At 44.0% G+C, this 23638-nt stretch overlaps 1 protein-coding gene across 2 annotated transcripts; it reads left to right on the top strand.

Annotated features, from left to right (window-relative positions):
* The first annotated feature begins 2486 nt into the window (after window positions 1-2486).
* MKRN1 (makorin ring finger protein 1) lies at window positions 2487-21452 on the top strand. Of its 2 annotated transcripts, none has more exons than XM_019452939.2 (8): window positions 2487-2865; window positions 10135-10263; window positions 15664-15893; window positions 16589-16815; window positions 18841-19055; window positions 19851-19961; window positions 20516-20654; window positions 21021-21452. In XM_019452939.2, the coding sequence occupies exons 1-8, from the start codon at window positions 2681-2683 to the stop codon at window positions 21231-21233; spliced, it is 1449 nt and encodes a 482-aa protein (XP_019308484.2). In that variant the 5' UTR covers window positions 2487-2680; the 3' UTR covers window positions 21234-21452. The 2 variants fall into 2 exon arrangements, with proteins under 2 accessions (XP_019308484.2, XP_019308485.1); XM_019452940.2 differs by lacking the exon at window positions 2487-2865 and adding an exon at window positions 3048-3138.
* Window positions 21453-23638: the final 2186 nt, after the last annotated feature.

The following is a 23638-nucleotide window of genomic DNA, read 5'->3' as shown; positions in this document are numbered from 1 at the left end:
GTCATCACCCTCTGGACCTTGGTATCTGAGAAGGTTCTTGGTGCTCTCCCATCACACCACACTGGAGGCCCTTTCTCCTACAATAAGCTGGCTATTTGGTACAGGAGAGCCACTCACTAATCAGTATTTCTTGAGTGAAGAAATGCAAGGGTTGCTTGCCCTTGTGCTGAACTTTTCTCCCAGTAATCTAAAACAGAGAGGACTCTAGTTCATTTCCCCATAACACAAAACATCATTATTCCTATTGGTATGGATGGTGAGCCAAGGCATAGTAATTTTTATAACATGAGAGAATTCTTTCATTCATTGCCAAGGACTTACCCTGATTGAAACCCTACTTGGAGGACTTTGAGCAGAAACTGATGCTATCTATCATTCTGGCTGCAGGGTTGAGCAGGAAGATCAGAAATTCAGAACTCAGCTTGGATGGCACATGTGATCTTGGGGGCAGCCCTGGGTCCCATCCTCCCCCCATTTTAGGACTGAGTCTGGATTATTTCTGAAGTTATTGCCCATGGCCTTTCCAGGTATGGCATTGAGGCTCATATCTTTTATGATCGCCTAGGATTCCACTAAGGGCTCTGAGCTGGGTGCCAATGCTTTCCAGGTGATGGCAGCAATATGGAGACAAAGAATCCATAATACACAAGAGGATTTCCCTAAAATAGAAGAAAGCTTTCACATTAACTTAAACCTTTTTATGCTAAGGGAGGTCACAGTCACAGTAACTTAAAGTGCTCATTTCTGCCCCTCCCCCCCTTTAAAGTAATCTCTACATCCTGATACTGGTCTCAAACATAGAACTTCTAGATCAAAGAGACACATGCTCTACTGAGCCAGCCTGGTGCCCCTCCCCCACTTCCCTTTTTAAAACAATGATAAAACTCAAAAAGACTATCAGGAATACGCCTATAGTCCAACAAACTCAAATTTATGATCCTGGCCACAGCAGGGGAGACCATGCAGCCAAGAAATGGGCATCTTGGAAGGGTGGTAGGGAGGAGCCTCTTACTGGGTTGAAGCTGGCTTGGGGAGAGACTAGCAAAAGAGAACCAGTTCCGGATTGGGTACTGTCATAGGTGGGGCAGTTTAGGAACTGGGTGTCTCCAAGATCTTTGAGGAGTTTGGAGGGGAGGGAGCAATGAAGTGGGTGGGATGCAAAGACATTTGTTAAAAAAGCTGTTACCAAAAAAAAAAAAAAGGGGGGGGGGGGGCGGGGATTGACTTTGTAGCCATGCTGAGGCTTGGGAGAAACATTGTTTTCTGTTGGCTGTCACTGTTCTTATTTGTGTCTGTTAGGTACACTGTGGTCTGGTTGCCAGTGGGGTGGATTTTCACTTTCTTAAGGTAGACTGAAGAAAAGCAAATCGAGGGCTTGGAAACTCAATTTAATATGCAGCATCTGAGAGGAGAGTGGACATTGATGGGGAAATAGGATTATATGCATTTTATTTTTTTTTTTAATATTTTTTTTTTCAACGTTTTTTATTTATTTTTGGGACAGAGAGAGACATAGCATGAACGGGGAAGGGGCAGAGAGAGAGGGAGACACAGAATCGGAAACAGGCTCCAGGGTCTGAGCCATCAGCCCAGAGCCTGACGCGGGGCTCGAACTCACGGACCGCGAGATCGTGACCTGGCTGAAGTCGGACGCTTAACCGACTGCGCCACCCAGGCGCCCCGGATTATATGCATTTTAATTGTCATAGTTTCACAAATGGCTGTGAGAAGCTGGGAAATTCCAGACACCTTTTGTTATTTGTCATCTGTTAACTATAGTGTGAAAGAATAGTGCTAAGGATTTTCCATGGACTCTCATTTAATTTTTGCAACCACCTGTGTTAGGTGCCATTTTTATTCTTTGAAAGTCAGTGTCTTATTTCATTAACTAATCACAGATCGAGAAAGCAGGAACACTGAGGTAAATTAACTTGCTCAAAGGCACATATAGCTAGGAATGGGGAAGACCAGGAGATCAGGGAGACAAGCTGAGTCCACAATCTTTGCTTGTCTACTATGCTAGTATCTTGGGCTCAGATCACACCGATTGGAGGCATAGAGAAGATTAAGTGTTTACTATGTACAAGGCACTAAACTCAGTGCCTAATCCTCACAGCAACCCTGTGAGGGAGGGCCAACTAGCATCCCCATTTGAGAGATGAGGAAACTGAGGCTTAAGAGAGAATGGGGTATCTAGCCCCAAGTTCGTTCAGCCAATAATTGGTGGAGCCAGCAAATGGGAAATTCTGGATTCCAATGCAAATCCCAATTCCCTCCCAACACGGCATCAGCTTCTACTAGGGAAGTACTCCTAGGTGTGCATGCTTGAAACCTGCACTTCAGTTCCCTAGATGTGGAGTCTCGAGGGTGGCGGGGTGGGGGGACAGTGAGGGCGGGCCCACCTGGTGGAGCCCGGCCCTCGCCCCACCCCCGCGGGCGGAGCTCTCTCGTCCGCCAATCAGAGGATGCTGGGGGCGGGCCGCGGGCGCTGCGGCTCCGGCCCGCAGTTCGAGCGGCTGGAGCGCTCGGGAGACGCGACGAGGGGCCGAGGGGAGCGTGCGGGCGCCCCGGTCTCCTTCCCTTCCCCTCCCCTTGCCTCGCTGCCTTCTCCTCCGGCCGCCGGACCGGAACTATGTGATCCCGGAAGTTCCGGTGCCACTGCTGTGTGGGATAAACAGTAATGGCGGAGGCTGCAGCTCCCGGAACAACAGCCACAACATCAGGAGCAGGAGCGGCAGCGGCGGCGGTGGCAGCGGCCTCCCCCACCCCTATCCCCACAGTCACCTCCCCGTCCCCGGGGGCGGGGGGAGGGGGAGGCGGCAGCGACGGCTGCAGCGGCGGCTGGACTAAACAGGTCACCTGCAGGTGAGACGCTGCGCAGCCCGGCGCCGGGTGCCGGGAGGGGGGCCGAGGCGGCGGAGAGGGCACGGAGGAAGGGGCGGGCGGTCTGCCGGGGGCGGGCGGAGGAAGGAAAAGAGCGGCGTTTGGCCGCCGCGGCCTCCCCGCCCGCGCTGCGTCAACCCCCGCCGGCCGCCGCGGCCCGAGCGCGCGCGGCGCCGCCGCGGGGCCGCCGCACCGCCCGCCGCTCTCCCCGCCCCTCCCTGCGCCAGCCGAGCGGCGCGCCGCGCTGAGGGAAAGGTGGGCTGACTCCTCCCTCCTTTGCATTGTCGCGGGATGCCGCATCCATCCCCTGCCTGCACCTCCGCAGGTTCGGGAAGGGGTGGGTGTTCTTGCCTGGAGCCCGCCTCCCCGCGGCTCTGTGGGGCCGGGGTTCACCGGCGAGGTGGCCTGGCTGTCCGCTGGCTGCCGGGCCCCCGGCGCCTTGTCATCCGTTGGTAACGTCCGCTCGCGTCTCCGCCCCCGCCCTCCGCCGCACCCGAGAAGTAGCTTTTGTTATTTCCTTGTATGTTTATTGAGGTTGGCGGTTCTGAGCTTTGTCTTAGTACCGAGTGCCTGGCTCGGATCCTCTCCTCCGCCTGAAATTGTACGTGCTGCCATTCCCCTCCCGCGGCGAAATGTTTTCTCTTGAAATCCACCCTTCTTACTTTTGAAGGGGAATCAAAGAGCTTGTCGCTCCCGGAGCAGAGCAGTTTTGTTTTGGTTTGGTGTATCAGATGCAAGGATGTGGAAAAAAAAATTAGTGGATGGCGGTTACAGATCTGTTGAGTGTACGCATGTAAAAAATGATCGCGCTGTACATACGAGTGCATTTAAATGGGTGTTATACTTGGGTTTTTTTTAGAAGTGATCACTAGCGCCCAGAAGCTTTTCCTTTCTCTAAATCAACCTGGAACGCCAATTTGAACCCGCGTGGGATAATTTCCATACGATACTTAAGAATAGTCTTAACACAGAATTCACTGTCCTGGTGTTAACAGCGATATTGAAGCGTTCTTCTGTAATACACATGTAAGGCATGAAGAATAAGCTTAATAAATAAAGTTTGTTTTCCGCAACGGAATGGAAAAACAAAAGCTATTTTAGAAAGCTTCTTATTTGTATATGGTAAGAATGGAGTCAAGTGCAGGATCTTAAAGAATGAGAATTTTAAAGTTCCTATTCATGGAACCGGTTGTTTGTGTTTACCATTTTTTTTTTCTCCACAATGCTGCACTTGATTTAAACGTGGTAGTTGGATCTTTGAAAAATAGCTAGTGTAACTTTTATATTCCTGAACTTTTAGCCCTTCCCTCTGCAGTCCCAGTCTACCTCTATATGCTGAAAACGTTTTGAATATGTGGGTTCTTTTAAGAAATTCTATACAGTGCTTTGATATTACTTATCTCCAGTCTCAATATCGTCTAGCTTTGAATACCCATCACCAACCAGAAATTACCATACTTCCCCTCATTTTTATCTTGCAGCTGTAACTTGAACCCACCTTTACAGCAGTGCACAGAATTCATGGTCACTTTTTCACTTCACTTTCCCTGCTGTTAGACATTTTCCCTGTTCTTTCTGGTTCCTCACCGGTATGTAATCAATTCAAAATAGCTTACCAGACTAATCATTCCTCTTTGCTGTCTGCCTTTAGGATCTTTGAGTGAATGCAGTATTCTAGATTGTCCCTGGACTGGTGGGAATTTTTTGCCCAGGAACCAGTATATGTTATTTAAAAAATTTGCATAGCTCAGTAATCTAGTATTTTGAAAAGGCATTGTGTGAAAGATACAAGCCTAGATGTACTCGTTTTTTTCTCTGTAAACCTGTATGTAACTTGGAGAAAGTGATCTAAAAGTATAGGTTAGTTGGTGTGTCTTAATTTTAATATTTGACATTGTTTTCAGTTGTTCCATGTACCAATATGATATCCTGTTTTTAAAAAAAACCTTTTTTCTTGGGATAGGACTATGTCAAATGTGTCATTTATTGTAGACTTGGAGCTTTCTTAGAATAGGGACCCTGTTTCATTTGTCATTATCTGTACTTGGTAACAGCTTGTTGATGTTGGTAAATCCACACGTAAAATTACCCACTTCACTTACCCACTTCATGTGCTTGAGGATTCCTTTGCTTTCATTTAAAAAAAGAATGAACTTGTAAGTTTGCAAAGACATTGTTTTGGGAGACTACTTTGTCAGTTATTCATTAAATAAGCATTAATGCTTACAGTGAGATAATGCTAGATGTTCAAGGGAATGTAGAGATGCACTGTATTATAAATATCTTTATTCTGTTTGAAAGCTAAGTCTCCCTTGAATTCAAGATAGTGCCGTATTTTTAGTGTTTTTGCTTATTTCCTTGTGTCTAGCAATTTGACTAAGACTATTTTCTTAGGGCATAATCCTCTTACAGTTTGTTTCTCCCTTTCCAGTTGACAGACACTTGTTTTTAATTGTTCCAACTCATTTGTATATTCTTGTTGGTTACTATGTTCTTAATATATTTCTCAGAATCCTATCTCACTGTTTTATTTCTGCAGCTTAAGAAAAACCGAACTACATATACCTTTTCTGAGGAACTGTATTATGCTGCCCCCACCTGGCCATTTTTCATATTTTTTATTGGAGGAATATTATGAAGTAGGCTACTGGTTTTAGCTTCTTTGAGTGTGGGATTAAAATAATACTTAAAAGAATAGATGATTTGGCAAGCTGTAATTTTGAATTTAAGACACTGCTTGATTAGAGTGCTTCTGCAGTGGTAGATGTAACTGTTTGTCAGTTGAAATAATGTAACAAAAAATACAAGTGTTTCTTCATTTCTGTTTTTTAAAAGGTTTTTTGTTTTTTTGAGTGTAGGTATAGCTTAAATAAAGGAACTTACTCCAGAAAGTCTATGCAAGTGCTGCGATATCCATAGTGAAATTTATTACTTGCAACCTGTGTGGTTTTGCTTTGAAGGGGTGACATTGAAAAAGTCACACAGCTCATTAAGAAATTAATTTGTTACTGGCATTACGATTTGCATGACACCTAGGTGTCTTCTACAGTTTTTATTAAATATGTAAGTATTGTTTGTATAGGTATTGTAGGACATAAAAAGAGAAATCCATGGTCCTCAACCACCAAGAATTTACAGTCCAGTTTGAGAAACAGCATACATGCACTCATCAAAAACTAAATATCCCAGTAAGGAATGTCAGCCAGTTAAGTGGTAAATGCCAAGTTCTCATTCAGTAATTTCTGTAAATCCACAGGTAGGTTGTTACAGTGCTAGACATGCTTTGAGGGTATTGTTTCTCTTGTACCCTCACAAGCTAATATTGTGGGTTTTGTAACAAATTTTGGCAAACGTGCTTAGATTTCCAAAAGATACACAGTGGGTAGAATCTAGTCGATTATGTTTTTTATTCCTGGACAATGTCTGCCTGGAGTCCCAGAATCTTCAAGGTGGAAGGAACCTTAGAAACCAGGTGGCCCAGCCTTTTACCAAAGGAGGCTTAGTCTGGGCAATGACATCAAGGTGAATTTGGATGGTGGCTTTTTGGTGGTGGCACTTAAAAAGCATTTATTTTGGTTTTGTTTTGGGGAGAAATTCTTGGGAGAGGCTTGCCCTTCTCCAGTTTTCTGTTGTAACTTCTATTATGTTATGATCTCTTAGAAATTAGTTGGCAAGGAGGGATTTCACTGTGAGGGTGATATATAATTCTGGGTGTACCAATACCGTTCACACCACTGAGGGACAAAAGGCAAGAAAAAAACCCCCAAAAACCCAGACAGTATGTAGTAAACACCATGTAAATTAACGCTTAGTATTTGGCAGTAACTAATTAGGACTTGTGTTCTAGTGTTTCTGTTGATTCTGCAGTATCCGGTGATTTTGTGTCTGCTTGAATTCCTTCGGTGTTGCTAGTTCTGGACCACAGGAACTTCTTGCTGGGTAGTTCTTTTTCTCAGTCCTCCTGTTGAACCACATATGGTATAGCTTTCTGCAGGAATAGTTCCCGAAAAGGTTGTTCCTTTGTTTTCTGGCTAGATTACTCCAGTTAACTTCAGATCTTCTTGTGGCATGACATCTAGCTGTCTTGCCTTCTTTCTGAACTGATCTGTTCACGTACACCTCCTATCAGGCATGGGAAGAAACCAGTACAGTCCCCAAATGTGGTCTGAGTGTGGGCAGAGTGAAGCTGTGGAAGGCCCAGGTGTAAGGGAGCCAGAGTAGCAACAAAGGCCTAATGCAGTGACTTCACTCTCACACATACTGCCCTTTTTTTCAAGTTCTAAAATACAAAGATTGGTGAGAATAAGATGACATCACTAGCAAGTGACAAAGCTGGAAGTGAGTCTCCCACTTCTGATGGGGAGTGCCTGGCTGGCTCCATCCTTTTGAGTTGAGTTTTCACTATCCTTGTGGATTTTCAAGAGTTTCTACCCTTCATGGATGTCAGCAAGTAAATAGCGGTGTATGTTTTACAAAGGTGCTGAAGTGTCCTACTGAATGTTAAGTTGCAGGTTTTAGGAAGTTGATCTTGTTTATTTTTTTTTTAATGTTTATATTTATTTCTGAGAGAGAGACACACAGAGTATAAGCCTCAGAGAGGGAGGGAGACATAGAATCCAAAGCAGGCTCCAGGCTCTGAGCTGCCAGCACAGAGCCTGATGAGGGGCTTGAACCCACGAACAGTGAGATCAGACCTGAGCCAAAGTCGATGCTTAACCGACAGAGCCACCCAGGCGCCCCGGAAGTTGATCTCCTTAAATGAAGCAACTGGTTTAAGAACCCAAGTTATGGTCAGGCTGGGAGTGGTGGAAGATGAAATCTGACATAGTGAAGAGGGTCATAAACCCAAGTACAGCAGTTGAATGAATGAAAACTTGGTAAATGGGATTTAAAAACAAACCTAAAATTTCAAGTATTGTGCCTGAGATTTAGATGCTACCTTCCCAGCTGGAAATATCTAGAGGGTTTATCAAGCCTTAAAACTGAATCAATAAATGGTCTGTGTATCTCTGACTTAAGATTGATCCCGAAGAAATATCAGAGGTATAGACACCTTTGTCTTGTGTTTAAAAAGCAAAAGTTCCCACCAGGGTTGAGACAGTAAACAACTGTATTCAGACACCTTTGTCTTATGTTTAAAAAGCAAAAGTTCCTACCAGGGATGAGACCGGAAACAACTGTATTCAGGCGTGGACACTGTTTCTAATGGATAACCTATTAGCAACTGGATACTTGATATATAATACTTTGAGGCATAATTATACTGTAGTGGTGATTACAATGTAATTATCATTGGCTTGTTTAGGTGTTGGGTGTGTGTGTAATGTTGATGTCTTCATTTATGCAGTCAGAAATTATCTATTGATAGAACTAGTTTAGTTGCCCTGTAGTTGAGCATAAATTCAGACCTGAGTTAGATTATGGCAAACCTAGTAACAGTTGAAGTTAGGTTATAGTTATAATTTGACTTCCAATTCTATTTTTATATTTTTTTAATGGACTGCAGTCATAGCACTTCAGGATCTTGATCTTTTTAACTGTTTGTTTCCACTAACATGTTACATTCTTGCCATCTTACCTGCTGTCACCTAGAAGGTTCACTTGCAGGTAATCCCTGAATAGAACTATTCACATTTGAATTTGGGGACAGTTCAATTGAAGGAACTTCTTCAGAGGTTCCTTAGGTAAATCTGAATATTTTTTTACATACCATTCAGTGGGCAAGGGTCTTGTACTTTGTTACTGTACCTACCAGCTGTAGATAACTGACACTCTTGGATATAGTGATGTCATCTGCAAGACCAGCCATATTTACACCCATGAAATAGGCACTTTTTTCTTATTCTGCCAGCTGTACATAGATGCATATTTGGGGGAGTTGTGGCCTGCCAAAATTAAATCTTCATTACTCTGCTCAAGAGAAAGAGACCACTAAAGGAAGGACCAAAGAATTTACATTTTTAAAGAATGTTTATTCATTTTTGAGAGATAGCGCAGGTGGGGGAGGAGCAGAGAGGCGGGGGAGGGAGACACAGAATCCCAAGTAAGCTCTAGGCTCCAAGCTGTCAGCACAGAGCCTGATGCAGCGCTTGAACCCACAAACTGAGATAAGGACCCAAACCTAAGTACACTTAATCAACTGAGCCACCCCGGTGCCCCGGACCAAAGAATTAAAAACAAAAAACAAAAACCCTGACAGAAGTCAGTGGTGGGAAGATGGATGGTGGTGGTGGTGGTTCTACTCACTTGACATGATTAGGGTTATCTATAAAAATAAGACCCGTATCACTTACCTAATCCACATAAGTTACACTTAGAGAAATACGGACACCCCCAGTTTCTGATTTAGTAGATAGGCAGTGAGGTCTCAATGTTTGCATTGCTAGCACATTCCCAGGTGGTGCTGGTGCTGCCTAGTCCGGATTCCCTTAGGAAATAAGTCCTACTAATTCCGACTGTGATACTTGGTGTTTGGAAGCTGCTGGTTAGATACACATGTAACCCTTTAAGGCACAGGAACAACATACTAACCATAGGACATCGTGATTGCCCTTTAACTCTGTGGCAAAATTGGTTTTTATTTTCACATGTGGATTTGAAAGAATTAAAATGGTTTCTTGAAGTACAGTAGTCTGACCCGTTGTGGTCTGCATTGCTTCTTGATTATCTTTGACTTTTTTACAGATAGAGCTGCTATTACTGGCTAAAGTTAGTGGAAAACAAGAAGCTACCTCCTCAGGACTGTAAAATGAGAACAGTGGTCAGACTTAACCCTGCAAAGATAAGATTAATACCAACCTCAAAGTTTAAATCTGAATTGGTGCACATATGCATAGGCAGCCTTCCTGTGGTACCATAATGGATAATCTTGTCATACGGTCTAATTCTACGTGTTCTGTGTTCATTTCACATGTAATAGAATGTATTGCTGCCATGCAGTACTAGTATATTACTGATACATTGGCTAAGAATTCTTTTAGTGCTGGCTCTAGACTTTTCACTTATTTATTTTTAACGTTTATGTATTTTTGAGAGACTGGGCACCAGCAGGAGAGGGGCAGAGAGAGAGAGGGAGGGAGACACACAATCCAAAGCAGGCTTCAGGTTCAGCGCAGAGCCGGACGCAGGCTCTAACCAATGAGCTGTGAGATCATGACCTGAGTTGAGGTCGGACACTTAACCAGCTGAGCCACCCAGGTGCCCCTGGCTTTAGACTTTTTAAATCCAATTTTGTGGTTCTTCTTCTCACAGGTATTTCATGCATGGGGTTTGTAAGGAAGGAGATAACTGTCGCTACTCGCATGACCTCTCTGACAGTCCGTATGGTATAGTGTGCAAGTATTTTCAGCGAGGATACTGTATTTACGGAGACCGCTGCAGGTAAGAATTCTACAGATCAGTTTTGTTCAGGGGTGGATTGGGAGAGATTGGGAGAAAAGATAAGAGTAAGACACATAATTCCAATAATCTGTCTTTGAATTGGTACCATAATCTGAAATTGCAATTGAGCAGAAAACACGTGTTTTAGTTACCTGTTTGTTACAAATTACTGGGAGATTCAGCAATTTAGAAATAATAGACATTGTCTCATAGTTTCTGGGGGCCAGAATCTGGGCATGGCTTAGCTGAGTGGTTCTAGCTCTGAGCCTCCCAAGATTGCAATCAAGATTTCTGGCAGAACTGGCATTATCTGAAGTCTTGGGGTTGGAGGATCACTTCTAGGGTGGTTCGCTCACTCAACTATCGGTGAGACCTCAGTTCGCACCACACAGACCTCTCCCTGGGGCTGCTCAGCGTCCACATACTTGGTAGCTATCTTTTCCCCAGAGCCAGTGATTCAAGAGAGCCAGCAAGGACAAAGCCACAATGCCTTTTATGACCTGGTCTCAGAAGTCCCACACTCCCTTCCACTATATTCTGTTTATTATAAACAAGTCAGCAAGTCCCAGCGCACGTTCAAGGGGAGAGTGATTGGGCTCCACCTTTTGAAAGGAGTAGTGGCAAAGAATTCTGGACATATTTTAAACGATCACAGTAGGTGAGACATTTTGGGAATGTCAGCCAATTTTAGCATTCTTTCAGAAAAGGATTATGTCAATGCTTGTGTTCAAATGCTAAAGGGTTCAAAAGACTGAATTACTGATGGGTGGGATATTAATGTTAGGTCATCCCACATGCATTTTACTAGGAAGTTACTAAGGACAAAGTTTTTTTTCATATGACTAGAAGCTGAGAAGTGGAACCTCTGGTATCTGAGTTTAAGTCAATCATTTTACTTTTTGCTGATTTTTTTTTTCCTTTCAGTATTACTGGAGACGGGGACAAATGACAGTGACACTCTACTCCAAAAAATACCCCTCCCCCCCAGGTTTATTTATCCTTTTTAGTCACAGTATGAAAGGGGGGGGGGTGTCTCTGCAGGTGTTCTAGGCCGATTAATTGTAGGGGAGCTGGGTTCTTTGCCTAGCCAGTCTGTTGAGGATCCTTGTAAACTCTGTCCAGGGAGAGAGGAAATGTCAAGAGGAGATGAGTCCAGAGATGTCCTGGAGAGTGTGCTGTGTGACAGGAGGAGGGGAAGTATGGCTAGTTAACTTATTCCTCTTATCCAGTAGAGGCACTCACCTGATTGGGTCATATAGGTGGAATGAATGAAAAAAAGGTTGAACTGAAGAAATCTAAGCTAAGGCCTGGGCTCTGTGTTAATCATCAGCTTATTTTTCAGGTAGCTTTGCCAGCCCCAGTGGCATTTCGTGTTCTCCTTTGGGACTAAGTAGAAAGAGTGTAGAAGTCCATCTTCAGCATATTCCTGTAATCCGTGAGTTTCCTTGTAGACGGAGGTTGAAGGCCAGGGAGTGAGCCCTTGTTTTGGTGAGGCTCTGACATTTAGGCAGATGTGAGTCACCTAATAAGTTTGCTTTATAGGAAAGGTGCAGCTCCCTCTCTGGGGAATAGTCCTGATTTGAGCTCGATTTAGAGCCCTTTGGATAAAGTGAAAGGAGTTAGGGAAACCTGTGTATTAATAGCCTGCCTGAAAGGAAGCTTCGGTGGTAATTGTTTGGGACAGATAGACTGGTCTAGGCGATTTTTTTTTTTTTTTTTTTTTTTTTTTTGGTTCGTTTAGAGAGTCCTGTCGGGGAGGGGCAGAGAGAGAGAGGGAAAGAGAGAATCCCAAACAGACTCCACAGTGACGGGGCAGAGCCTGCCTCGAGGCTTAGCCTCACAAACCACAAACCGTGACCTGAGCCCGAATCAAGAGTGGCTTAACCAACTGAGCCACCCAGGCACCCCTAATAGGCGATCATTAAAAGACTGATTCTAGACTAGCTAACGAAGGAATTTTACGGAGGTGCTTGTTCCAAGACTGCTTATTTTCTTGTTAAAATTACACTTGGATGATTTAAACTTTCACTCTTATGGTATAGGGATTTTTTAAATATAACTTGGCCAATGCCCAGAGATTTCAATTAATTGAACTCCTCACAGAGGGAGTAGTTTATAATGAAAAATAAAAGTCCTAGTTCCAACAGTTCAGAAAAATTACTGCATCAGTGTTTGCTAGTGGTGACACTTGTGAAGTGAGGCCGTTCTTGCCCAGAGCTGGTGGTACACATGGCAGGAAGTCTAGTATCCTTTGCCCCCACCTGCTGAATGCTATTAGAACTCCCTCGTTTCCTTTGTCTTTTTTTTTTTGTTTAAGTTTTATTTAAGTTACCTCTGCCCAACGAGGGGCTCAAACTCACAACCCTGATGTGAGGAGTTGCATGTTCTTCCAACTGAGCCAGCCAGGCGACCTTCCCTCCTTGTTTCTGGACACGAGTGGAGAACCTTGGTTGATGGGTGACAACCTTTGCTATGGTAGGCTATTACCCTATAGACCCACTGAGTCCCATAAATTAAAATATTTAAAGATGGGTGCCTGGGTGGCTTAGTCGGTTAAGTGCTGGACATTGGCTCAGGTTATGATCTCAAGGCTCTGTTCATGAGTTTGAGCCCCACATCAGGCTCTGTGCTGATAGCTCAGAGCCTGGAGCCTGATTCAAATTCTGTCTCTCTCTGCCCCTTCCCCACTTGTACTCTGTCTCTGTCTCTCAAAAATAAACATTAAAAAATTTTTAAAATATTTATTCATTAAAAAAATTTTTTTTTATGTTTGTTTATTTTTGAGAGAGAGAGACCGAGCTTGAGAGGGGAAGGGCCATATAGAGAGAGGGAGACAAAGAATCTGAAGCAGGCTCCAGGCTCCGAGCTGTCAGCACACAGCCCGATGCAGGGCTCTCACAAACCACGAGATCGTGAGCCAAAGTCTGACGCTCAACCAACTGAGCCACCCAGGCGCCCCTAACTAATTTTTAAAATATTTAAACACAGATACCAGACTTTGGAATGATTGGAGGTGGGAAGTAGCCAACTGGAGGGAAAAATGTTTATCTTCTCTTAGACCTGGAAGGAAAATTGATTAAACTTCCTTAGATAGAAATTGATCCTATATCAAAGTATTCTTTGCAAGATGTGAAAGAAAAGCTCAATATTAGTTTCAGTGTTGTCTCAGCATTATTTCTTCACTTAACACTTTGACTTGTAAGGTCACCGATTCTGTGATAACCCATTAAAGAATTAACTTAATTATAATGAAGACATTGTCCTGGGCTCTGAATCCAGTAGATCCGAGAGTCCTTTTAAGCAGTACTTGGCAGATTTTTTCTGTACGGGACCAGAAAATAAATTTTTGGCTACGCAGGCCACGTGGTTTCTTGTCATACAAAAGCAGCCATAGATAATACATAAGCTGCTGGATGTGATTGTGTTCCCATGAAACTTTATTTGGGATGCTAAAATTTTAGTTCCGTATAATTTTCATGTGTCCTAAAGTGATCTTTTTTTCCAACCAATTTAAAATGGTGAAACCAGGAACACAAGTCAGGTTGCTGCCTGAATCTGTGTCTCCTGGATTGCAGTTCTAGTTGCTCCCCCAAAAAGAATGAAAAATAATAATCAACAAATGTCAATGGGCGCCTGGCTGGCTCCGTTGGTGGAGCGCGTGATTCTTGATCTCAAGTTGTGAGTTGAGGTCCCACGTTGGGCATACAGCTCACTTTTAAAAATAAATAGATAATTTAAATGTTGTAAATGTGTTTTAGAATCAAAGGAATATATACCATTTAAACATAAAAATGTCAAAACTTTTAGCTCTGGTTGAATTTGGTCTGAGGGTCTGAGACCGATCCCTGTTCCTAAAGTCCATGCTTCACTGAACCATATTTTTTGCCTTTCAAAATGAGAGTCTTGCTGTTTATTTGTACTTGATCTCTCCTAGTGCTTACTCACAAATCTTTGCTTCAGAGTCACATTTTATATAGATCTATTCTGCACTAAGGGAATAGCTTTGCCTAAATAGGCAGATTTGATTTAAAAAGTTACTTTTCGGGGGGCGGGGTGCCTGGGTGGCTCAGTTGGTTGACTTTCCAACTCTTGATTTCAGCTCATTATGATCTCATTCATGCTTCTTGGAATCAAGCCCCATGTTGGGTCTCTGCTAACAGTGTGGAGCCTGCTAGGGATCCTCTCTGTGCCCCTCCCCTGCTTACATGCTCTCAAAATAAATAAGCTTAAAAAATGTATGAAAGAAAATACTGTCTCTCCGTTTAATAGTGTGAACATTTTAATGTGTGTGTCGGTAAAATGTTCCATGTTTCTGCTTGTTGAATTTGTCACCCTTGCATTTTTTCTTTAATAATTTTATTTATTGAGAGAGAGAGAGGGTGTGTGTATAAAAATGGGAGGGGCAGAAGGAGAGAGAGGACCTCAAGCAGGCTCCATGCTCAGTGACAAGAGTGGAGCCCCATGTTGATCCTGTGACCCTGGGATCCTAACCTGAGCTAAAAGAGTGGGAGGCTCAACCCCTCCCTAAGTCACCCAGGCCACCCTAGCATTGCTTTGGTCAGTTTTGGCTGCCCGGGGTCTTTAGCATAGTTGCCATGGAAACTGCAGGATTCCGCCCCCCCCCCCCCCCCGCCCCCATTGGAGTAGAATCTAAGGGGTAGTGGGTGGTCTGTGACAGGGTGGGTAAACTCTGGTGTGTAGGCCAAACGTGGCCAAAAGCTCTTTCGATAAATGAAGTTTATGAAGTTTTACTGGAATACACATGTATAGTATGTACCCATGTACAGTCACTTAAGTAACACCTATGGTGGCCTTTGAAGTAAAATCACAGAGTTTAATAGTAATAGTTATGGCAGTGACAGTATGACCTGCAAAGCATAAAGTATGTGTTTGACCCTTTATTTTTTTTTATTTAAAAACAATTTTTTTTGAGACAGAGACAGAGCATGAGCAGGGAAGGGGCAGAGAGAGAGAGAGGGAGACACAGAATGTGAAGCAGGCTCCAGGCTCTGAGCTGTCAGCACAGAGCCCGATGCAGGGCTCGAACTCACGGACTGTGAGATCATGACCTGAGCCGAAGTCGGACGCTTAACCGACTGAGCCACCCAGGCACCCCGTGTTTGACCCTTTAGTGTTTGCTTGACCGCTGGTCTATGACCTTGCTCCTCACAGTGTAGTCCTTGGGCTAGCAGTATTCTCATCCTGTGGGGCCTTGGTAGACCTGGAGAATCCTCGGCTCTGCTCCAGACTAAGAAATTAGGTATCTGCCTTTTAACAATTTCCCAGCTGATTCATTGGAACCGTAGTTTGAAAAGAACCCAAAGATAGGATCAGGAAATACATACCCCATTTGGGGCTGCTGGTGAGACAGTGACTGCTGACTTTAAATTTTTCTTTTAGATATGAACATAGCAAGCCACTGAAACAGGAAGAAGTGACTGTGGCAGATCTAACTGCAAAATCATCCCTTGCTGCTTCCTCAAGTCTCTCATCGGTAGTTGGACCAGTTGTTGAAATGAATACGGGCGAAGCCGACTCACGAAATTCAAACTTTGCAAGTGTAGGAGCAGGTTCAGAAGACTGGGTGAATGCCATTGAGTTTGTTCCTGGCCAGCCCTACTGTGGCCGTAGTGAGTATTTGGAAGACTAAAAACAACTTAGGGCACTAGGCAGTAGTCCATCCTTTAGGTGGGTTTCACAGCCTTCTACTTCCACTCTTCATGTTTAACCTAATCTGTAAAAAAAAAAATTTTTTTAACGTTTATTTATTATTGAGAGACAGAGCATGAGCAGGGGAGGGGCAGAGAGAGGAGGAGACACAGAATCCGAAGCAGGCTCCAGGCTCCAAGCTATCAGCACAGAGCCCAACATGGGGCCCAAACCCACAAACTGTGAGGTCATGAGCCGAAGCCAGATGCTTAACGGATGCTTAACCAACTGAGACACCCAGGCGCCCCTTAACCTAATCTTAATACACTAAATTGGATTACCTAAGATTTACCTATGGAGTGAAAGAAACTTTGATCCCAATAATAGTGAATTTAGAATGTTTTGAAAAACTGAAGCTTCTTTTGCCTCTTTTCTTTAATCAGTGCCATTGTAGAAGAGGTGCCTAAAAAGTTTTGTTTTCTTTTAAATAAGCCCATTCATGGAAATATCAGCATTAGAAAGATTTGTTTCAGGAGTAAAGGGATTAAATAGACTGTTTGGCCTTTAATTGAAGTTCACATGTTTTCTTTTCAGTTAGGTTCTCAGTTACTACCTTATAGTTCATATTTCCCCCTTACCCATTTTGGACCTTTACTGCCCTCTTAAACATTTTCAGCTGCCCCTTCCTGCCCTGAAGCACCCCCGCAGGGCTCAGTGACCAAGGAAGAATGTGAGAAGGAGCAAACCGTGGCTGAAACAAAGAAGCAGCTTTGCCCGTATGCCGCCGTGGGAGAGTGCCGGTACGGGGAGAACTGCGTGTATCTCCACGGAGACTCCTGTGACATGTGTGGGCTGCAGGTTCTCCATCCCATGGACGCTGCCCAGAGATCACAACATATAAAAGTAAGTCAGCGGGGTCATGTGCTAATAGGTTTGAGATGGGATTTCCCCTTTCACAAGCATTGTTAATTTCAGAGAAACGCTTGGTGAATTCAGTGGTTTTATCTCTTGGGCTCTGAATACCTTATCACGAAATCATCCTTTCAGAATTCAGACCATGGGCTCTTTCTTCTCTTTAAATGTTTTCATTTTCTTTAAAAGTGTTTATTTAAGTGCTGTCTGTACTCAATGTGGGGCTGGAACTCATGACCCTGAGATCAAGAGACACATGCTCTTCAGCCAGCCAGGCACCTTCCTTTTTTTTTTTTTTTTTTTTAAATACCAACAGTTTTCCAAGATTCACATTCCATAGGATTTACTCTTCTAAGATTGTCTCATTGTTTTTAAGTCTATCAACATAGTTGTGCAACCATTACCATGAGTGTGATTTTAGGACATTTTCATCATCCCCAAAAGACACTTCGTGCCCCTTAGCTCCATTACTCCATCCTGCCCTTCGTCCAGCTCCTGACAATAAATAACTGATCTACTTTCTGTCTCTCTGGATTTCCCTGTTGTGGGGATCGCTTCTGAATGAAATCCTATATGTCTATCAGTACTTCATTCCTTCTGGCTGAATAACAATTCACTGCATAGCTGAACCACATTTTATCTTTCCAGTCATCATTTGAATGGACACTTGGATTGTTTCCCCCTTGGCAGTCTCTTGGAGAGTAGCATTGCTGGGTCCTAGGAAACCACTGCCAGGCATTCTCCACGGTGATGGCACCGCTTTACCTTTCAAACCCAAAGGGTGCAGATTGCAGGCTACGGTTTTAAGCCCATTGCAGCATAAATTTTTTGTTGAGAAAACGTTGCATTATGAATCTTATTTATTGGAGCAGATTTTGCCTCCAATCGTTATCATTTCTGTTTAATAAAAATTAATTTGGTTGTTGGGTAAAGCATGATGTAGGATAGACATAGTTTGAATCCTACCTTCACAGCATGTTGGTTGTGTGAATTAGGCTAGTTAAATAAATTGTTCAGGTATGTTTTGGGGATAGTTAAGCGTTTTTTTTGTCTTGTCACTTTTTGTAATGTCTGTTTCTGAAGATTGTTTAAAAAGAGGTTTCAGAAAGATAAAATATACTAAAATGTGGTTATGTGGACTTATGGGTGACTTTTTGGTTGCTTTTTTGTATTTCCTATAATTAACATGTTTCTTATAAAATGAAAAAGTATGTGTAGTGTAATACATGTCAGTTACACCTCCCTTAAAACAAAGGGTGGGACATCTACACAAATCTGTACATGAATGTTCAGAGTAGTGTAAATTTTTTTTTTTTTTTTAAGTTTATTTAGGTAATCTCTACACGCAGATAGCCTTCCACAGTGTAGATAACTGACCAAGCCAGTCCCTAAAGGACACATTTATATGGTATGCCCCGGGATAAGCATAGCCAAAGATTACTAGTTGCCTAGGACTGGGAGGCTGGTTTCAGGGGAGTTGAGTGACTGCTGTGGGAGTGGGGTTTTTCTTGGGGTAACGGACACATTCTCCTATTGATTGTGGGGATGGTTACATAACTAAACTGCACCCTTTGGAAGAATGAATTAAAATGGTATGTGAAGTGACCTCAATAAAGCTGGTTTTTCTTTTAATGTGAAAATTAGGTGCCTGGCACATAGTTGTCCCCTAATAAATATTAGTTTCCTTCATCCTTAATGAGATCAATAAACAGTATGAAAAACCGTCTCCAACATGGATCATAACGCAGAGGGTGAAGAAAACTGGGTGACACCTCTCCTCCCACCACCCCCCCCCCCCACCCCTGTTCTTCAAGTTGCATTCTTCTAGTTTGACTTTGTAATGATGTAAAGATCCAAAAGGTTACTGTATTTGCTTGTGAGCAAAGCTGCTTTCGATGTCCAATTGGGAACCTCCTTTTTGGGTGACTTGATTTCTCTGAACACCAGTCTTGAGCTATCAGTGGAAGTCTTCGTTGTTCAGTGACTTGATCACACTTCTCTCTCTACTGTCTCTAGTCCTGCATCGAGGCCCATGAGAAGGACATGGAGCTCTCGTTCGCTGTCCAGCGCAGCAAGGACATGGTCTGCGGGGTCTGCATGGAGGTGGTCTATGAGAAAGCCAGCCCCAGCGAGCGCCGCTTTGGGATTCTCTCCAACTGCAGCCACACTTACTGTCTCAAGTGTATTCGCAAGTGGAGGAGTGCTAAGCAATTTGAGAGCAAGATCATAAAGTGAGACTCCTCCCCAATCTCCATTTGTGCTTTCTATTTTGGGGAAGAATTTAGTATCTTGTGCCAACTTTCAACCAGATGGACCGCACTTAAATGCATGCATTTTATCTTGAAACTGGGGTATTCTAATTGGGACTTCTCCTTTGTATTTTCCGCTAGCTTCTAGGTTAGTTGGTATAGGTCTACTTTTCATTTGAACGAGGAAACCCTGTGTATCAGTTAGTAGATTCTTCGTGCTTTTTCTGAGGAGATTGTGTTTAATGGATTAGCCAGTTTAGGCTCAGCGAACAAACTTATCTAGCTCTGAATGTATGTTTCCTGACGTTTTACATTTTCCACTTTCCTATTCCATCCATTAAGCTAGCCAATAATCCACCATCCTTTAAAGATTGTTCTCATAACTGAACAAAGACTACATAATCTAAACAGAGCAAAGTTACAAGAAATAAATCTATTTAAACGAAAGAAAAAGGAGTCCGTGTGAAATGTCTTCTTTGGTTGTTTTTTTGTTTTGTTTTTTTATTTTTTTGTTTTTATTTTTTAACCGAAGTTGTTGTTGTTATTATCATTATTTTTTTGAGTGAATTGGCTAGCCATTGAATTGAATTTATGAAGGAGTTTGTCTTGCCTCAGAGGAAATGGTCAGTTGTGTGACAGTGTGTGGAACCCTTTCAGGAAATGCCCACTTGCCTTTCAGTTAAGTCTTTAAGTATGGAGGTGACACATCAGGGTGTGTCCTTGAAGAGTGGGCCTGTAAAGGGGGATATGCACTGCAGCCTGTTCATTGTTTCCCAGGTCCTGCCCAGAATGCCGGATCACATCTAACTTTGTCATTCCAAGTGAGTACTGGGTGGAGGAGAAAGAAGAGAAGCAGAAACTCATTCAGAAATACAAAGAGGCAATGAGGTATGAGCACTGCAGCCTTTTCTCAGGCTAAGATCCCAACGTGGCTTGGGTTCACTTTGAAAAGAACAGTGCTGCATTATATACTCCTACCTCCTTCCTACCCTTTCTTTGACTTCCCAGTACAGTTTCTTGTGTCGCCCCTGATTACACTTCCCCGTTGTGTACCTGGCTATAACACAGTCCTTGGGGTGCCCGCCAAGGGACTGTGTTATAACGAAGTCTGTACTGCTGATTGCTGAAACCCCATGAGTGGGGTTCTGCCTTCTTCTGCGTCCATGTTCTAGTTGTCCTATGTGCTTGTGTGTGGGCTTCTAGAAGATTTTCTCTCTGCTGGATCTGCGGTACTGGAGCTGTTGCAAACAGCATAGAACAGAGTGTCTGTTTCTAGTTAGTGTTTCATGCCTTCGTGCACACATGTTTAAGAACACACCTTGGGGAGGGCTGTGAACGAACATGCTGGTTCTATCCCTACCTGTTTAACGAAATACCGGATGATAGTCAAATACAGACCTGAAATCCACTGTGAATAAGGGTTGCGATATTTTCCTTTCCAGCAACAAGGCGTGCAGGTATTTTGATGAAGGACGTGGGAGCTGCCCATTTGGAGGGAACTGTTTTTACAAGCATGCGTACCCTGATGGCCGTAGAGAGGAGCCACAGAGACAGAAAGTGGGAACATCAAGCAGATACCGGGTAACTCTCGCTGTTTTTTTCAAGGAGGGGAAATTCCACGCTATCCGTTGAGTCCTGCACAGATTGGGGTAGGGGAAGGAGATTACCGCACAGGTCTGGGAGTGAGACTGGAGGATGAGAGGTGGAGAGAGCCACCTCAGGAAATGGGGAGGGATAGGAGAGGAAAATGTGATACAGAGTGCCCAGAGCTCTAGCCTAAACGGTTTGCATCGAGTAACCAGAGGGTAGGAATTGGTAAAGTCGAAACCCTAAATGAGAAGTCTGTTCGTCATGCCCTCTGGTGTGCTGGACGGTTTGCCTTAGAAACACCAGGATAGAAGATGCTACTCGACAGTGCCCTCCCTATCATGGCCTTGTTTTTTACAGGCCCAACGAAGGAACCACTTCTGGGAGCTCATTGAGGAAAGAGAGAACAGCAACCCATTTGACAACGACGAAGAGGAGGTTGTCACCTTTGAGCTGGGCGAGATGTTGCTTATGCTTTTGGCCGCAGGTGGGGACGACGACCTGACAGACTCTGAAGACGAGTGGGACTTGTTTCATGATGAGCTGGAAGATTTTTATGACTTGGATCTATAGCAGCTTTGCGTGGCGCACTGGTCTGCCGAGCCTCAGCCAGGAGCCGTCCCCGTGGTGGTGTGGCAGTGCCCGTGTTTCTGTCCTAGGCAGGCCTATCCAATCCAGGTGCTGTCGTGGTCCTTTTTACCCAGGGCCTGTCTTCTCGTCCCCTCACCTTCCCCCAAGGGGTGTGTTGTCTCCTCTGTTTCCAGAAGTTACAAAAATAAATCTTAAAGCTAGTTTTTTTTCGTAACATGGATTTAACTGTCAGACAGAGTAGGTTAGTTGCGCCATCTGTTTCCCGCCAGATTCACACGGTTCTAGGGTAGCGTTTACGGACTTTTCCACACTCTACTTTGAGGACCCCGGGTTCAAACGTTAACAGTGCGGGCCCCGCTTTCGGGTCCAAGAACAGGGGTGACAGGTGAAGGGTCTGGACTGTGGCAAGTAGCCTGCTGCAGACTCACAAGGTGGATGCTCGAGGCTTCTGGTGAAATCTGCACATCTGTGTTTTTGCATCTATCTGTTCCCTACCCTGTACTCCCCACCTGTGCCCTTGTTCTGTGGTTTTGGTCTCTTGTTTAATTGCACACAAGTAATAATTACGGGGTAACCAGAACCAGGTGCGAATGTGTTGAGATTTTTACCGTGTAGCACGATAGGCAGATTGTGAGAGAACACGTACAAAAAGATACGGCGGCGTAAAAGAAATGCAGAGCCGGAAGTGGACTCCCAGGGGCTGCTGGACTTGGTGTGCACGAGTGTGAGCGTGCGATAAGCTTCTCCCTGCATAGACGCAGTGTTCTTAGCCTTAGTGGAAAGACTTGGGTTAGTGGTTTCAGCCTAGTGTGGCCAATAGATGGTAAAGGACAAAGCGTGTCTTGGTAGCTGTGTAAATAGAGCAGTGCGCCTGGTTGTCCCACACATTCAACCCCGGGCTCGGATACACAGTTGTATTTAATGTTTTACGGTCTCCTCGCCTTTCCAGGCCAGGCACTTTTGGACAAACCTTTGTCCTTGTTTCAGGTTTCATTGTTGGGTTTTTGTGTTTGTTTTTGGAAGTATTTGCCTCCTTCCATCCCTGAGCTTTGCAGGCAGACAGATGTGATTCAAAACTTAATATTCTGACACGTTTCTTGTAGTGGAGTAATTGGTTCGCAGGAGTAAGTCACGCTTTCCCACTAAACGGGGGCAGGGCTGGTAATCCACGAGACAGGCTAAAGTTCAGTTCTTACAAGAATTTCTTGATTGGAAATTTTAGCTTTTGAGTTGTGTTGCTCTAGTTTCGGAGATAACTTGGAGATGCTCCTCACTGGTCCATCCACTGCTGTGATTCCTTGGGTCCCGCCCATTCTTTCACTTTAAGAGAAAACAAGTAACCGTTGCAGAGGTGTCTGTATTTTGCAGCTGCCCTTTTGTAAGAAGCACTTTTCCCAAATAAAACAATAAAAAAAAAAAAAACCAGTTGGCTTTCTGTTTCATGTACTGAGCAGTTTTGGTGCAGATGTCAAAGCATAACATTTGTTTCCTTCGTGGACTCTGATCAGTTCTTCAATTAGTCACCTCTCTGGAGGAAAGTGACCACTTTCCCTAAAATCTAGCCTGCTGTGAATGCTTTGAGAGATACAGAGAGGACCTTACCAGCTGGGATCCTCCAATGATTCTGTATTTTAGAATTTGCAAGGCTAAGACTCAGGCCCTCTTTGGCGGCCACAGGCCCTGCCAGTTTTCTGCTGCTGCGCCCCTATAGCTGAACCTGCTTCGTGTACCCTCAAATAACAGGTAGGTCACAACATGCCATCTATTTTGAAAGGGTATTTTTCTCGCTGATGATGCTATCCTGCTTTTTATTAATAAAAACCATTCTGCAGTGACCTTTTTGCATTGCTTATTTGTACAAATACTGTTGCTTGGTTTAAATCTCTATGTCAGGAATTTGTGCCACTGAGAATGTTTCCACCTGTAGGAATGGTGGATACTGTGACTTACTGTAGTCATAGTAACAGCTATAGGTCCGTGAGTAGTCTGTTTCTGTAAGCTCTCTGATCCATTGCTTCCTTCCAGAAGCGTTGACATTGTGCCTCCAGCTGCTGGGGATCACACGCACCTCCAGAGTGATGCTGGAGAGCCTCAGAGGCAAGGTAGAACCGTTGGGGGTCTGAGTGGGGAAGAGAGACTTTTTTTTGAAAGCCTCTGCTTTCTGGTGTCTGGAAAGGAGGAAGAAGTTCATTGGTGGTTGTCCTGTTGGCATATCTGTGTCTGCACTGGGGAGATGGTCTTTGCAGGCGGTGACTGTGGCTTCTCGAGTTGAGGTACATTTATGTTTGGAGCAGCTCCCTTCAGGTCTTGGGAAAGGCAGTGGAAGCTTGTGTATCAGCCAATCCATAACATGTTCTTGTCCTGTTCTGTGCACTGAGCACGAGCTC

Source organism: Panthera pardus, unplaced genomic scaffold (genome assembly GCF_024362965.1).
Source record: "Panthera pardus isolate Hobbes unplaced genomic scaffold, ASM2436296v1 HiC_scaffold_8, whole genome shotgun sequence".
NCBI lineage: Eukaryota > Metazoa > Chordata > Mammalia > Carnivora > Felidae > Panthera > Panthera pardus.
This window is presented reverse-complemented; position numbering and strand designations above follow the sequence as displayed.

What these genes read in the sequence shown, in the direction of transcription:
- MKRN1 (XM_019452939.2), top strand. Translation starts at nt 2,681, where the DNA reads ATGGCGGAGGCTGCAGCTCCCGGAACAACAGCCACAACATCAGGAGCA. An exon ending in CCAGCCCTACTGTGGCCGTA is followed by an intron (nt 15,894 to 16,588) that starts GTGAGTATTTGG and finishes AAACATTTTCAG; the next exon opens with CTGCCCCTTCCTGCCCTGAA. An exon ending in AAATACAAAGAGGCAATGAG is followed by an intron (nt 19,962 to 20,515) that starts GTATGAGCACTG and finishes TTTCCTTTCCAG; the next exon opens with CAACAAGGCGTGCAGGTATT.